General features: G+C 46.6%; 1 protein-coding gene across 1 annotated transcript in view; it reads left to right on the forward strand.

The window, feature by feature from the left end:
- The window catches only part of LOC146041447 (uncharacterized), a 35,698-nt gene extending 20,119 nt beyond the window's left edge, over window positions 1-15,579 (forward strand). The window contains exons 8-15 of the mRNA XM_083161427.1: window positions 550-573; window positions 1,751-1,774; window positions 3,750-3,773; window positions 7,949-7,969; window positions 8,565-8,603; window positions 11,219-11,290; window positions 14,719-14,763; window positions 15,225-15,579. Of these exons, the coding sequence (XP_083017553.1) occupies window positions 550-573; window positions 1,751-1,774; window positions 3,750-3,773; window positions 7,949-7,969; window positions 8,565-8,603; window positions 11,219-11,290; window positions 14,719-14,763; window positions 15,225-15,409 (434 nt within the window). The 3' untranslated portion in view covers window positions 15,410-15,579. The remainder of the gene's footprint in view (window positions 1-549; window positions 574-1,750; window positions 1,775-3,749; window positions 3,774-7,948; window positions 7,970-8,564; window positions 8,604-11,218; window positions 11,291-14,718; window positions 14,764-15,224) is intronic.
- Window positions 15,580-17,838: the final 2,259 nt, after the last annotated feature.

A 17,838-nucleotide genomic window follows, 5' to 3' on the forward strand; every position in this document is an offset into this window, starting at 1 on the left:
CTTTTGTTTCTCGATATTTGCTCCTTTTGTGTCACGTGGTAGCACACCTTGAAAATACACTGATTTTCTTCTAATATTAATAAAAAGATCATTTAACCCATTAAACTATTTCCAGTGCGATAGATCACTCTCTGTTTACACTCTTACAGATGCGTGCACATTCCACATCATTCGATGGTCAGCAAACATCGAATGATGTGAGCGTTCCCCTGCAGGCTGCAAATGGATGTCTCTGCAAAACATCAATTTGCTGCCTGTGCGAAGGAACTCGCCTTGTGAATGGGGGGCCGGCGTGCCACCATTTGCAAGGCAGGGTTAGGTTGACTCGCAAGGATACGTATACGCATCTGATCGAATCAACCAGGATAACCCCCTTACTGCGACACTCATGCATATTGTTTTATACTGTCATACTCTTTGCATAATACACAGTTTTACTCATATTTTATACACATACTGTCACACTCTCATTTATAACATACACATACTGTCACACATACTGTCACACTGCATAATAATGAATATATTCTCCTTATGTTTCCTCCATAGACACCCTTGATAAGGATAAACCAGGTAAGAATGGAATTTATGTCATAAATGATAAATAATGTAACATTGGTATGTTGTAGTATCAGGGTGTAACCCGCGTAGCAGCGTTAGACAGGGTGACTCTGCCACCCACTGCCACCCACTGCAAAATTTGGTTGTACCCAGATTGTTCCATCTGTGACCTGAGTATTTTGCAGAGCAGGATCAGACAATATGACTAGAGTGACTCCAATTGTATCACTAACAACGCCATTTGTCCCCTGCCGACATGCTGCTCCTCTGACGCTGGGCTGCACAGGAAGCTAAGTCCGTGTCTGCTGGCCCTCTGCGCCGAGCCGGTGCAGCCTGATCGGACCACTGGTCTGTCCCTGACTACACCTGTCACTCATCCCACTGTCCGCTGCCCATACACTGACAATCGCTGCCTAGATCATATAAGGCCACACAATTGGTCAAACACCCACATGAGCAGATTTATTAATCCTGGTGAAGTGATACAATGGGCAGAGATCATTCAGCAGACATTCAGCTCCTAACTCCCCAGTTATAGACTGGTTTTAAAAAAAATGATTGTTAGTGGCTGATTGGCTTCTGTGTTATTCTCAGCCCCTTTATCAGTTCACCAACAAATCTGCCCCAAATTCTCTGACAGTTCAATTAGTCTTGTTATAGGTTTAATTAGTTATTACCCACTGGGCGTCACCCTGATTTATTAATATGCTTAATGTATGCTTAATGAGTTGTGTCTGTGTCAGTGTAATTAATAGTTATTCATTTAGATGATGTAAATAAGTGATTATCAATGACAGCGTGACCTTGCGTTGTATAAATTTATATATATTGTACAGTGAGGTGAGGTCAGGCCAATGGCTGGGGAGGCACTGGCACACACGTATACACATACGTACACACACAAACACACACACATGCTCATGAGCTTCCTATACAGGTACACCATTGATTTGCCGGCAACCGATGGTCTGGAACCTCCTTTAATCCGGACACATCGGCTGCCGGGGGAAGTTAGTATTGTTAGGTTTTTAGACAAAGAGGGGACTGTGGGACAGTTTAGAGAGGCTGGTTGGGAATGCCTGATGTGATTGGCTGCCAATAGCAACATGACCAGTGAAGTGTATTTCACATCTTAGTAAATTTCACCCATACTGCATATTAAAAATGTACATAATTTTTTGTTTGACAGACACCCCTTCTAAGAATAAACCAGGTAATTTACGCCATTACCATAAGTACTGTAACATCTGTCATGTTGTAGTATCAGGGTGTAACCCGAGCACCGGCGTAAGACAGGGTGACGCTGCCAACCACTGGAGATTTAACATAAGCTCTTACCTAAGCTATAAAAACCTCTAAGATCATGTACCTGAGAAATGAAACACATTAGCCACGTGAATACATTTTACACAGGCTTGCCTACCCTCCCGGAATGGCTGGGAGGCTCCCGAAAATCGGGTCCACCTCCCGGAAAGGTGGGCAAGTCTCCCGCTTGCCGGCCAGAGCCCCTGCAGCCCCTTCCTTGCTGATCATATTACCGGCCTTTACCACAAATCACGGGTCCGCGGAGAGGGGGCGGGGCTAAAATGACGCAGATAGCGTAGTTTTGCATCATTTTAGCTCCGCCCCCTACTGGCGGACCCGCGAATCGTGGTGTTTTCGGGGATTGGGGGCGGGACTTTGAGTCAGCCACCTTGTTCCCGCCCCCTAACCAGGAGATTAGGCTGGCCTCTCCGGCTTCTCCCGGAGAGGCAAATATAAAGGTCTGCAAGTATGAGTTCACATAGTCTTATATTCTAATTATTTAAGAACTTTAATCATGAAATAAAGTTTCATTTTGTTCCCAGATTGTTCCATCTGTGACCTGAGCTTTCTGTGGAGCAGGATCTGACAATAGGACCAGAGTGACATCTATTGTGTCACTAACGCGGCCGTATGTCCCCTGCCGACGCGCTGCCCCTCTGACGCTGGGCTGCACGGGAAGCTCTAGGGGCCTACACTCGCAGCGATACTGCTGAGCATTCTGACTGATGCTAGATCTCTCAGAACGCTCAGCAAGATTGCTCAGCACACAACAATGTGTCAGTACTGTGTGATGAGCGGTCTGTCAGGGCCAGTGTCCTCCACTGATAACACTGGCCCTGACCCCCGGCCATTAACTAGATTTATACTGCATGCTGGATATTAGTCGCCAGGGCGATGGCGCCAGACTGGGCTGCGCATCTCTATCTCTATGGTCCTACACACAGAGCGATGTAGGGGCATTTTCTAAGTGATCTAATCAGATTGCTTAGAAAATGCCCCTAAATTGCTCCGCGTGTAGGTCCCATAAGCCCTTGTCTGCTTGTCCTCTGCGCATAGATGGTGCTGCCTGGTCAGACCACTGCTCTGTCCCTGACTACACCTCTTACTATATAAGTGTACATTAGGAGTTGTGATCCTGGGTGTTGTACAGAGCTCACAACATTTCCATGTGAGAAAAAAAAATTAGTTTGTGTTATTAAAGTTACATCCCCTCCAACATCTGGAGGGCAGAAATCGGTGCACATTCGGAAAGGGGGCGTAGTCAAATGGTGTGGTCAGTGGATATGGTGTGGCCAAATCCCCTTTCCGAATGTGTATTGGTATCAATTAAGGATGACCCGGGTATCATGTTAGCAGCACTCATCTGCTTTCTGTGCCCCCTGGGGCCTCCTCAGCCGCCCATCAGCTCAAATACTGCATTGGTGGTGCCCCTGTGCTCTGTGGTGTGCACTGGCTTTGCAGTCCCCTGGGAACGAAGACGAGGTGCAGGGGTTCCGGGGATAAATCCCTAAGCAAGGGGAGGACTGCCGCCCCGCTGGGTCCCCGAGTCCCCCTGCAGTGCAACCCGGGAAATTTAGTCTTGGCAGGCCACTCAGAGCAGCCGGCAGTGTAACAAACAGATGAAGACTACAATTCCCAGAGTCGGAGGAGCCGCCTGTCAGAAATCGGTACAATCGGTACAATTAGATTTAGCCGGTACAGACCATTAAAAAAATGGTACTGTACCGGCTAAATCGGTACAGTTGGAGGGTATGAAGTTATGGTTATTTCCACTGGCGGTCACCCTGTTTTACTAATATGTCTATTGTATGTTTAGTGACCAGTAGCTGTAATTTACAGTTATTCATTTTAAATAATATAAAGTCTTGTCTTCTTTTTCAAAGTTCCTGTGCCAGAGAAAAGACCAGGTAAGTGGACAGTTAGAGGCGTGCTGAGGTGCTGGTTGTCTGGCGTTGCTCATTAACAGCTGCTGGTTATATTACATACAGTATGAGTGGTCTTCCTATTGTATACAGCAGCAGGGCCGTAACTAGGGGGGGGGCTAGGGGGTCAAGCGCACCGGGCGCTGGAGGGTGGGGGTGCTAGTGTGAGGTCCCAGGGATGGGCAGCGGGGGTCCAGGGACTGGTGGGTTAACGCTGGCTCCTACCGGGGTCCCGCTGACGGGCAGCGGGGGTCCGGGGACTGGTGGGTTAACTCCGGCTCCTACTAGCACTGCCGGGCGGTGGGCGGGAAGCAGGTTTTGAAAAGACTTGCCGGACGCTGATTGGCTGAATTCAGCCAATCAGCGTCCTGCAAGTCTTTTCAAAGTCGTCGGGGCTTCCTGCCGCCAGGCAGAAAGTGCTAGGAGATGGAGTGAGAGAAGGCTGCCGCTACACCAGTCCCTGGACCCCTGGACGCTGCCTACCCCTGCTGGCTGCACACAGGTATGTTGGCAGCGGGGGTCCAGGGACTGGTGTAGCGGCAGCTTTCACATAAACAGCCGCTTGCTATTTGCCTGGCGGCGGGAAGCGCTGATGATTTTGAAAAGACTTGCCGGATGCTGATTGGCTGAATTCAGCCAATCAGCGTCCGGCAAGTCTTTTCAAAATCTGCTTCCCGCCCACCGCCCGGCAGCGCTAGTAGGAGCCGGAGTTAACCTTCTCCAGTCCCCGAACCCCCGCTGCCTGTCCCCAAGGCAGTAATTTGGTGTGTTTTTTTTGGGTGGGGGGGGGCGACCAAGTGACTGCCGACCCGGGCGCCGAAACACCTAGTTTCGGCCCTGACAGCAGTAGCAATATATCAGGAACACACCATGTTACATTCCCATACAAAATGCACACACACTGGCACATTATCATAGCATAATAATACACACACACTGGCACATTATCATAGCATAATAATACACACACACTGGCACATTATCATATATAATTTACACTAGGTTTACCATAATTTGCCTTTAAACCAGGACCCTCATGAGTTACATTGGTTCTGTGGCTGGATTAATTCAAGCCAGAATCTCAAGTGTATACGCGAATGGGATGCATGCATACCCCATTCATTGGACCCCTGCTGCAATGTACTGTATACAGTATGTCCATGAATGCCCATCAGCGGGTCTAGGAGGACCCCCACACCATATGCTCTGCACCTATGCTTACCCCCTACACTGGCAAAACTGGTTTGGGGTAGTCCCCCACAGCTCCAGAAGTGTAGGCATCTCTGCCACTACATAGTGAAGCTGGTAGGATTGTATGTTACTCAGTGGCAGTCATAGGAGCTGCGGGAAGGGGCTAAATTGATTGGAACATGTTGTTTAGCTCCGCCCCCTTACTGTTCCCCCATGAATCATGGATGTTTTTCCTTATGTTGGGAGTGAAGACTAGAAAGACAAGATTGTTGTGTACCCAGCGCTGAACAGCAAATGCAGCTGGTCTTTTGTAAGGGGTTAACGCCCTAACCCAATTGGAATATACAGGACAAAAAAGATTTACAAATAACCAGCGCTGTAACAGATAACAAGTGAGGTTATCTTCAATGCGGTATCTCTATTTTCTGCATATAATTCTTCCTGATGCCATATGGAAGTAAACTTACAATCTACTTCAATTCAGGTGTGCCCGTAGCAGTTTCTTTAGGCAGACTTAAAAAATGCAGGGAATACCAACATGAACTTAACTTACATGGAAATTCAATCTTGCATGCACATCAGAGGTTTCTTTGTTTGTAAATCTTTATTTGTAAATCTTTTTTTGTCCTGGGAGTGGAGACTAGTGGTAAGACCATTCAACCCCATCCCCTGAAGTGTCCTGCAAAGTACTTACAAAGTAGGTGAGTATGGGTTACACACCGCTATGTTAGAACAGGGTTGCCGACTTTCAAAAAATCCTCTCCGGGAGAAGCCCGGAGAGGAATCTTGCATTACGCGTTTTGGGGGCGGGGCTTAACTGTGACGTCATTAAGCCCCGCCCCCATTACAACAAATAGTCGAAATAACAGTTATCCATGGAGGGGGCGGGGCTAAAACATCACAATTGTGCCGTTTTAGCTCCGCCCCCTCCCCTGAGACCCGCTGATTGCGGCATATAAATGCCGCGATCGGGGGGCTCAGTGGGGGTCCCCCTGATTCCGGGAGGGTTGCCCACCCTTACGGGGGCCGGGAGGAAGGAACCGATTTTCGGGAGACTCCCGCAAATTCCGGGAGGGTCGGCAACCCTGTGTTAGAACACAGGTGGAAGTTATACAAGCTGAATCAGCTGTAAACATGAACCATGGTAATGGCAGAGAACATAAACAGTGGTATTCACCAGGCACCCCAGCAAGGAGCCAAGGAAGAGTAACCGAAGGTTAAACCCAGGAGCTGTGGGGAGCTGAGCCTATAACAGCCGCTGCAGCAATAGGGAGCAGTCAGCTCCCATGAACCATAAGCAAACACAAAAAGGAAAAGCAGCACTTTTGTTTTACACAAGTGAATGAGTGTGAACAATATATTCTAAAACATATAAAAGGTGAATACCATACAATAATGGTATAGTATTATTCACCTTGGTTCTGGTATAAGGGATCAACGGCATCTAGATTGAACAAAGACATGGTCGACCATATTGTTGGTGGCTATGTCAACAGAGGTCAACATGCACACCAAGTCGGTCTAAAGCAAAAAAAAACATGAAAAACTTGTGTCAACCTAGTAACTGTCAAGAACGTTCCTGTCAATCTAAAGCTTGTGTCTAACTTTTGTTACTGTCGATCTAGACGCTGTCGACTACCTTTAGACACCTAAGAAACATAGAAACATACACTGTGACGGCAGATAAGAACCACTTGGCCCATCTAGTCTGCCCCTTAGAAGTGTTCGACTAAGAGTGGTCAACCACCTCATTGTCCATCTAGGCGATGTTGATCCGCCAATTTATTTTTTTACATTTTTCTTATTTTAACACATAGAAGCCGGTACTTGTTTCCTAGCAGGGCACCCAGATTTCCTATGTATGCTAGCGTAGTGAAATCGCATCGCATGGCCCATTTTAGTGATGTGCGATGCAATGAGATTTTTTAATGTAATTTATTCACTGCTGTGTTGGTCCCGGGGGATCGCATCGATCGCATACGATTTTATAGGGTGCGATGCCATGCCATTATCTATAAAGTTGTATGACATACAGTACAACAAGGTTTTACTGACCCCCCCATTATCCACACCACCCTGAAGCGTGGTGAGCGGCGGAACACGTCCTCCCAACCTTTTAATACCCCCACTATCCACGTTGGCGTGGAGTTGATTTTATATAGTGTGGCGAGCCACGAGAGGGGACGCGCAATACATGTAAAGTAATCCGCGTCTGCTTGCCACGCTTCGGGCTCGGCGGCTCGCTGCTCTCGCCACAATATATAAAATCAACTCCAGGCCGATGTGGATAGTGGGGGTATGAAAAGGTCGGGAGGACGCGTTCCGCCGCCGTTCGCCATGCTTCAGGGTGGCGTGGATAGTGAGGGGGTTCCCCCAAAAAACTAATTGTATCGCATACAAGTGTAAAGCTAATGGCATGGCATCGCACCCTATAAAATCACATGCGATCGCACGCGATCCACCGGGGCCAACACAGCAGTGAATAAATTACATGAAAAAAATTGCATCACATCGCACGGCACTATAATGGCCCATGCGATGCGATGTGATGCGATGCGATTTTCCTACGCAGAATCGCCCACTAAGCTAGTTGCTAAGTGGGCGCCCTGCTAGGAAACAAGTACCTAGAAGCCTGCGTGGATCTGAGTGACCTGTGGATGTTTCAGCAAAATACGGATGGCAAATGTGGTCTATTTTCCATTCATACTTTGAGCTGAATTCAGCCATATGAACGACTGTAAATAAGACGATCTGATAGAACTCTATGGCCATTTGCGGCAGAGTTCTATCAATGGTGTATTCATTCGTACAGGCCGAATGAGGCTGCTTGTACTGTAAATGTGTCGGCCGCTGCCCGTGATGGTGATGGTATGGGTGCATTCGTACCCCTTCGATCTTAGTAAATATCTCCAATAATGTTCAGTGACTATTTAGAAATGAATGTAATACTTTTGTTCTTCCTTTCCTAGATATACCTAAAACTCAGAACGGTAAGTACAATATCCAAGTAAATTAGTTTATTCCCTTTTAACTTAATAAGTGTTATCGCTGCATAATACATGTTTTTTTTAAAGTAAAGTATGTACAAAATATTTGATTATGTTCTTTAAAATATTTATTCTTCCATGTGCACAATTTTAGCGCATGATTTATTAAATTTGTGTGTTTATTCAATAGTCAAAAATTTCATTTTTTTTTTTCAACATTAATCAACTGGGGGGATTTTATATATAACATACGAGCCCAATGTATGTAGTCTGCCCCATACGGGGGTATTCAAGCCGTGCTGAATTTTTCGCCAGCCCAGGTGAATTAGATTTACCCAATTCAATCTCTGTGTCAATTTTTAGCTGGGCTAAAAATCTGGCTTGGACGAAAACCACGTGGATCAGCGATCCACGTACTTTGCCAAATTCGCAGACGTTTCCCCCGGATTTCAGGTCCATTTTTGCCGATGATTGAATACTCCCCATATCTTCTAAATTAACTTATTGCACAGTTCTGTCATACTCACCTCTACTATAGGTGAAAATAGAATTTTGTTATTTGAATAATTGGCTTATTGTTTAATTGTGTTTTCTGCAGGCAATTCTGGCAAAGGACCCAAAAAGTCAAACGACAAAAGTAAAAGAAAATGATTTCTCTTATATTCTAATACTGGTTCCCGGCTCCAATTGGGGACCTCATGCTCATAGGCTCACAGAAACTAGAAAGTTGGTAATGGGTGGTCCCAGTCCCAAATTTCATAAAAAATAATGGTTATGGCCTAACAGCAAGGGGCAGGAATGGCATCCAGAGACTAGAGTGGCAAATTACGGCCGGGGATGGTGGGCGTTGCAGCGACCAGCCAAGGTGGCCTGCCAGGAAGGCGCTTTGATGGACATACACATGACACTAGGCACACGCTGAAAAAAAGGGTGTATAATACCATAGTAGTATTGCCTCTTATACACATAATGTGCCCAGAAGCAGCAGTAATATAACTAGGCATTTTGGTGTGTGTGTCCCCACACACAGTAAACACAGGGACAGTGCACATTACACACAATACACATTATTCCACACACCACAATGCATATTACATTTTATGCCACACACTAATTCTCATTACATATTATGCCCACACCCTGTAGTGCCCATTACATATCATGCCATACACCATAAAACCTATTACATATGATGCTACATACTGTAATGCCTATTATACAATATGCCACACAGTTTAATGCCCATTACATATTATGCCACACACCTAAGTGTCCATTAAATAGTATGTCACAACATAATGCCTATTACATATTATACCACACCGCAATGCCCATTAAATATAATGTCACATAAGTTCCGCTTACCTGCATGCTTTTTGCCAGAAGTTACATGCTTGTTGCCAGGAGTTACATGCTCATTGTCAGGAGTTTACAAGCTCATTGCCAGGGGGTTGCACGCTCCTTGTCAGGGGATTACATGCTCTATGTCAGGGGGTTACATGCTCATTGCCCAGGGCTGCATTGCAGGCTTGCAAGGGGAACAGCACTGTCAGCGCTCCAGGAATCCGCACTTCTAGGTAGCGCTGGAAGCCATGCGCTCCCCTGTCAGATGCTAGAGTTGAAGGAGCACCTGCAGCATCTGTCTCCAAATATGCGGCTGACACAGACTCTGCATGTCTGAGGCACCACTACCCTCCGCCAGCAGCTCCTGGCAAGAACAAGAGAATGGGGTGGTCCTGCGCAGCCCCGGACCACCTCGCAGTTTTGTCTATGCTCAGACACTGTCATGACTGTCATGGAGCCCCACTCCCCCCCCCTCCCAATGACCGATTATGATGTTTATAACTGTAGCACAAAACCTGGCTGGAAAAGTTACACAGCGGTGAATACCACATCGCAATAGGTTTATGGGTTTCTGAGTTTATCACAATCAGACAAACAAACTGACTTTCTCATTTATAAGATGTATAAAAAAATATATTTTATATTGTTTGTGGCTAAACTAAACATAGATCCGGGTGTATGTTAAAAAGATGGATATTCAATATTATTATTATCATTTATTTATTTGGCGCCACAAGGGTACTGCAGCGCCTGACAATACATAGGTGAACAAATAAAAACCCAAGAAAATAGTGATTTACAGTACAAATGCAAATTAGGACAAGTACATGGTAATTAAAAGAAAGTGCAGCAGCGGACACTGACGAAATTATAAAAGTGGCAGAGATATAGGGCGAAATGTGATAGGGTGGGAGAATCAGAAAGTGAGAGATACGGTAAGAAATCTCCAGGTCTTCTTTTAAAGCGACAATCATTTACACTGCAAAATCAAACTGGTTTTGCAGTGTAAATGATTGCCACTTTAAAAAACCCAGAGATTTCTTACCGTATCTCTCACTTTCTGATTCTCTCATCCTATCACATTTCACCATGTATTCTTAGAAAAGCACACAAGATGAACGTCATGTTGCTTCTTAGAGCCTCATTATTAGCAACAATAAAACAGTTCTTAATACTAATTTTCTGTAACACATTGCGAATAACTACAGTATACTGTATATAGATTTTTATGGTTTAACAAATTAACACAGCATTTTATTTATATGTCTTTCAGACCCAACTGAGAAAAGTAAAAACAATTATTTGTAATACTCAATACTTCAGGGTTGCCGACCCTCCCGGAATTTCCGTGACTCTCCCGAAAATTGGGTCCCCCTCCCGGCCCCCCGGAAGGGTGGGCAACCCTCCCGGATTCAGGGGGGACCCCCGCTGTCCCCCGGATCGCGGCATTAAAATGCCGCAATCCTCGGGTCTCAGAGGAAGGGGCGGAGCTAAAATGACACAATCGCGTCATTTTAGCCCCGCCCCCTCCACGGAGATCCCTGAATTCGCTGGTTTACCAGCATGGGGCGGGGCTTAATGATGTCACGTTTAAGCCCCGCCCCCTGAGCGGCTACTGAAACTCTCCTCTTCGGGCTTCTCCCGGAGAGGAGAATAAGAAAGTCGGCAACCCTGCTATACTTTAGTCAAATCCATTATATATTTTGAGTGTGGGCTGTGTGGACAAAATGGACACATACAGTATACTGTATGTGTGTGTCCAACTGAGTGCAGCGAATTTAACAACACCAAGATTGATTATTACTTCTATCTTCTGCATTACTCAGTTTTATTGCAAAAAAAATAATTGTATGGTTTGTTTGGCCTAATACATTGATATGGCATTTTATATATTTGTCCTCCCTCCAGAAAAACCTGATGAAGAACAAGGCCTTTTAGATATTAATATTGATCTTTATTTTGAAGAACCAGATCAGACAGGTAAATTGAAAATTATACAACATGCACCTCAATTAGCTCATTTGTAATACTTGTCTTTTATACTGCAATATATAAGGATTCTGTAATCTACAACTCCTGGCACCAGTGGCGTAACTATTAATTCTGGAACCCCCCTGCCAAAAATGCAGCGGGGCGCCCCCCTAGGGTAAACAAACCCCCCCCCCCAGGGTAAACAACCCCCCGCCGAGTGTGTTCACTGCCGAAGCACTGCTGCTCCACTCAGATACGCTGGCATCCAGTGAGGACTGGCGTCCTGTCACCTTCAGTGCAGCCGTGTGGTGGAACAGCAGTCAGCTGCGGCCCTGATTGTGCTGCAAGCGTAGGGGAGCCGGGTGCAGCGGGTGGGGTTACCCCCTGCCGCATCCATCTGTGGCGGGTCCCAGCTCTCCCGGCTACTGCTCCTAATGAAAAGTGACACTTGGAAAATGGCTGCCCCCATACAGCAGACCAAAAACTGTCTGCAGTTTGGGGGCAGCCATTTTCTGAGTGTCACTTTTTTGTATTAGCAGCGCTGCAGCAGTAGCTGGGAGAGCCGGGCCAAGGACCCGGCACAGACAGAAGCGCCGGCAGCTGAAGGCAGTGTGTAATAATAGTCCCGCAGCCCCCACGGCGCCCACACCCTCTCAGCGCCTCCCCATCACTGCGGTACTATAGTTACTCCACTGCTTGGCGCTACACTGCAGGGGAAGGCCACCTCGCGACGTGCCCACAAAGTTTTGCAGGCAAACCGCTTAGGTGTCTGCACAGCAAAGCATTCAGACATTAACGGCTGCCCCCTGATTGTGCAGCCTATATTTCAGTCGCATTGGCTGTGTGTGAAAACACACAGTCACCGTAGGCCTCCCCTGAGCAGTATGGACAGACGTGCAATGAAAAGTTTGATGTGAGTTTTTCACTTTTTCCGTATCAATTTGTAGATTTGAGCACATGGACCCCCAATTAGTGTACCGTGTAGCCTTCCATGGCCTGCTTTGCTTGTCATGATTCGGGCCAATAGAACCACCCTCACCACATTGTACCATTTTCAGTCATAGTCCATATGGATTTTAAAGTATGAAAAAGTAAAAAAGAAAATCATGAACAACTCATATCGGCATTTTGATTTGCCGATCATTACCATGTGAACTTTTTGCACATGTCGACCTACCTATTGTACTTTAATCAACATTGGCCTGTCCACCTAATACATGTCAACCCAAAGGCCTGATACCATATATAACACCCATTTCATTCTGAAAAGGTAGCTGAGACAGACGATGCATTTGCACTACAATTCTTTACTTCATTTACACTGGCATTGGCCTTGCTTCTATTTTTGTACAATGTACTCAGCAATGCATGGGTACATGTGCAGATTTGAATTTTCCCTTTTCTAATCTCATAATTTGGTTGTATTTTTTTATCCTTCCCTAACCACCCAAGAATGTTGGTTTATGTTGAATGTTACATTGCGATACTACAGTTTAATCAAGGACATCCTAAAACAGTCACTAGCGCTTAATTGTAATTTTAGATAGAATGTGTTGTATACCTGCACATGCCAAGTCCACAAAAATGACTAAATAAGGAAAGAATTATGGCACAATTTTACAAAGATTATGATAGAGATTCATGTAGTGGGTGAGCTGTAATAACGGCGAGCTCGGCAAACGTAGGGGATGCCAGACAATCTCTAGCATTTTTTTAAAGAGGCAATCACTTACAATGCATCATTTGTAGGCGATTGCCTGTTCAAAAAAAACATCCAAGTTCGTTCAGCATCCTGGACACTCATCGAACTCGCCGTCCAGGGCCGGCACCACCACTAGGCAGCTCCAGGCATTTGCCTAGGGTGCCGGCCAGGGGCGGGCTGTGCTGGGGGGCAGGGTGCCATGTGCCCCAAGGGCCGCTCAAACAATTTGTGTGCGGGCTGCCTTATTTCTTCGGCTGCTGCTGCAGCCACAGGGCTGACCAGTCTCCGACTGGTCTCCAGAAACATGGCCGCCGGCCTCCAGCACTGAGGACATGTCTAGTGCAGAAGGCCGGCGGCCATGTTTCTGGAGACCAGTCGGAGACAGAGACTCCGTGTGCTCTAATTTACTTCCGGCCTGTGCATTCCACATCTACTTTCCCCGTGCTGCAGCCCGCTTAGGTCCTGCTTCAAGATCAGGTAAGAGGGACTGTACAGGCGGTCCAGTTATTATACAGGGGAGAGCAGCCTGTGGGGGTCCTGTTATTATTATAAGGGGAAGCAGCCTTTGGGGTCCCTTAATTATTATACAGGGGGAGCAGCCTGTAGGGGTCCCATTATTATTATACAGGGGTGCCACCTGTGGGGGTCCGGTAATTATTATACAGGGGGTGCAGCCTGTTGTGTCCTGTTATTATTATACAGGTGGAGCAGCCTGTGCGGTCCTGTTATTATTATAAGACAGGGGGAGTAGCCTGTGGTGTCCTGATATTACACAGGGGGAGCAGCCTGTGGGGGTCCTATTATTATACAAGGGAGCAGCCTGTGGTGTCCTGTTATTATTATACAGAAGAGCATCCTGTGGTGTACTGTTATTATTATAAGACAGGGGGAGCAGCCTGTGGTGTCCTGATATTATACAGGGGGAGCAGCCTGTGGGGGTCCGGTAATTATTATACAGGGGGTGCAGCCTGTTGTGTCCTGTTATTATTATACAGGTGGAGCAGCCTGTGGGGTCCTGTTATTATTATAAGACAGGGGGAGTATCCTGATATAACACAGGGGGAGCAGCCTGTGGGGGTTCTATTATTATACAGGGGAGCAGCCTGTGGTGTCTTATTATAATTATAAGACTGGGGAGTAGCCTGTGGTGTCCATATATTATACAGGGGGAGCAGCCTGTGGGGTCCTATTATTGATTTTTATTCTTAATACATATTTTTAAAATGAAAAACCTCAATTTAACGATGCACTGTTAAGGTGCGTACACACGGGGCAATAAATATGATCGCTGGCAATATATTGCTAGCAATATATTGCTCAGCAATCATATTGCTCAGTGTCCCCAGAGATGGTCGCAGATGAAAAAGAAACTGCCGGGGGAGCCCGGCAGTGGAAATCAGCTGCAGGCAGAAAACAGGAGCGCGCACCCGACGATTTATAGCCGGTGCACACTCCCATCGCTGGCAATATGGTCGCTCAGCGACCATATTGCCAGCGATATTTGCAATAATCACCCCCGTGTGTACGCACCTTTACTTATGGGCTGGTGCTCTGGACTTACCCCCCAGGCTAAAAGTTGCCAGCCAGCCCCTGGCACCGGCCACTGGAGAGCAGCAGTTTGCAACCCCCACGCCATGGAGGTGAGTTGCACTGGCGGCGGCCGCAACTCCCCCCTCCAAAGCGACTAGGCGGCTGCCGCATCAACGCTGCTGACGCGTCCTCTCATTGCTTCTAGGTTCAGAAGTAGCAGCGGCGGAGTCAAACCCTGGGGGAGATCGCGGTGAGTAATGTCTCCACCTTCCCTCTACAGCCTGCTGAGCCATATACTGCCCTATGTCCATGTGCCGCCCCCCTCTACACACCCCATATCCCCATGCTCTGCCCCTCCCAGCTGGATTGGAGCTCCCCCCCCCGCAGCCCGGATCGGAGCTCCACCACCCCCACCCCCCCCCCGGCCGGATCGGAGCTCCCCCCCCCCCCCCCCGCAGGCTGGATAGGAGCTCCAGCCCCCTCCCCCAGCCGGATCAGAGCTCCAGCTCCCGTACCGCCGGATTGGAGCTCCCCCCCCCCCCCCCCCCCGGGAGCAGGTGAGGGCGGGATGTAAGGACGACAGTGAAGGCGGGATGTAAGGACCTGGGGCGCTCCTTGCACCGGCACTGTCGCCATCCTTACATCCCGCCCACTGTATACTGTACAACTAGTCTTATATTTATACTATTTTTCCCCCATCATTGTTAACAGATAAGAAATGCTTAATTCTGCATCAGACCTGGGAAGATTGTGGAAGTTCCTGTCCAGTTAACTGTGAGAATTATAAAACTCATGATGCAAAGAACTGCAGCTGTATCCAGGGATGTTTTTGCCAAGCGCCATACATTTATCACTCAGGCAACTCTGGAAATTGTGTTCTCCCCATTGATTGCTGATTTTCATCGCCGCCTACAAGCACAAAGTGTTAGACATAATGATTTATTTGAAATGTTGATGTACTATGATTTATCAAATAACCATTGCAAAATGATTTATTAATTCAAAAAGAAACTAAAAAATGATGCAATATTTAACTCACATCCTCAGATCACTAGTGTCCAGATAAATAAACCACTTTTAAATAATTTGATTCCTCTCATTTATTTAATGGGCTTAATTTAAAAAAAAGTTTAAAAACAATTAAATTGCTAAAGAAAATCTGTCTTAACCCTTTGAGTGCCATCATCTCTGTGAAAGATGCGCAAAATATCTGCTAACAATGCCGGCGTCGCTCATATCTGTTATATAAATTCAAATTAAAAAATTTGCAAAAATAAAAAGATTATATACTTCCTATATAGGGTAAACATTACAGGTCATTATGATGAATAAAAATGTTTGCTTGCAAATTTTCACACCAATTTTGACAAATTCACTAGGCACTCAAAGGCTGGTACTTATTTCCTAGCACGGCGCCCATCGCATAAGATTGTATGCCTTAATTAAGGCATACAATCTATACAATTGAAAAGATTTTTAATTGTATGTACAATATCGCATCTTATGGATCTCATCTTATGGATCTTATCTTATGCATCCATAAGATGCATAAGATCCATGAGATCCATAACATAAAAATCGTAATAAAACCCCCAATAACCATTGTTAACGCCACCGGCACTATCAACACCAACCCGAAGCGTGGCGAGCGGCGGCGTTACGTGTCCTCCGACCTTTTCATACCCCCAATATCCATGTCGGCGTGGAGTTGATTTTATATAGTGTGGCGAGCACAGCGAGCCTCCGAGCCCGAAGCGTGGCGAGCGCAGCGCGCCCCGCACGCGGACTACTTCACATGTATTCTGCATCCCCTCGCGGGGCTCGCTGCGCTCACTACGCTTTGCGCTCGCCTCGCTGCGCTCACTACGCTTCGCGCTCGCCACACTATATAAGATCAACTCCACGCCGATGTGGATAGTGGGGGTATGAAAAGGTCGGAGGACGTGTACCGCGGCCCCTCGCGGGCTCACTGCGCTCGCCACGCTTCGGGCTCGGTGGCTCGCTGCGCTCACCACACTATATAAGGTCAACTCCATGCTGACGTGGATAGTGGGGGTATGAAAAGGTCGGAGGACGCGTACCGCCGCCCCTCGCGGGCTCACTGCGCTCGCCACGCTTCAGGTTGGCGTCAATAGTGGGGTGGCGTTAACAATGGGGGGGGGGGGCATTTCACCCATCTGGGGGTTAGCAATTAAAATTGGGGTTTTAGGGTTTTTTTACATTGATTCCAATGTAAAAATCTTGTTGACTACGTTGATTGCATCTTATGCATCTTATGCCACACAAATACATAAGATGCATGCAATGCTTGCGATATCGGCCCAACACATACAATCTGGATCGTGGGCACCGTGCTAGGAAATAAGTACCTAAAGGCTTAACAGACGATCATATCTGCCCAATACGAACTAGAGGATATTGTGAAAGTTATCACTCAGAAAGGGTCTTCTTCTGAGCGATATATTTCACAATATTGTCCAGTGTGTGCACTCAATACCGTTAATGATGCGCACTCCCATGCATCGTTAAGGATGATTGCTGTCTGCTGAAACATGCAGGTCAATTCGGTTCTATAGTCAAATTACATGAATGTTTAGCGAGTTCCAGTGACTTCACTGAGCAACATTGGTGGCCGATATCTTCAATGTGTACACTCAATATCGGTCGCTGCCAGGTCGGCTAATGGTTGGTTTGTGTGTATGAATTATTATTTCATGCCTAAAACATATTGGTTCCTGTCTCGGGGGTATACAGGGGCAGTTTAAATAAACTGGGTAGTTATACTGAAAGCAGTAAGCTGTGACCATAATTTGAAAAGCAATTATAAAAATTATTGTAAGTAAGTACAATTTCTACTTTCATTATAGAGTTGAATACTGTATATCATTTTAAAGACATGCACAGCCGGGATGCAGTCAAAATCCCGACAATCAAAATCCCGACAGTCAAAATCCGAACGGTCAAAATACAACAACCATTGACCGACTGTCAAAATCCCGACAAGGTCAAAATCCAGACAAGGTCTAAATACCGACATATAGAATGTAGACAGGTGAAAAAGTCAACATGACTTTCGGACGACAGGTCGCGAGGTCGACGTGGGTTTTTTCACCCGACATGTGCCGACAGGCGGTATTTCATGCCCTACCATCCACTAGGGTGTGGAGGGAGAATAAAATAGTGTACCAAGTGCAGCGAGGCACCGTGCCCGAAGCATTGCGAGCAATGCGAGGGGCTGCGGTTCACTTCCAACTGTGTCCATGTCGACTGTGTGAAAAAACCCATGTCGACCGAGCGACCTGTCGTCCGAAATTCATGTTGACTT

The sequence above is a fragment of the Crinia signifera genome, chromosome 19, assembly GCF_055691185.1.
Source record: "Crinia signifera chromosome 19, ASM5569118v1, whole genome shotgun sequence".
Taxonomy (NCBI): domain Eukaryota; kingdom Metazoa; phylum Chordata; class Amphibia; order Anura; family Myobatrachidae; genus Crinia; species Crinia signifera.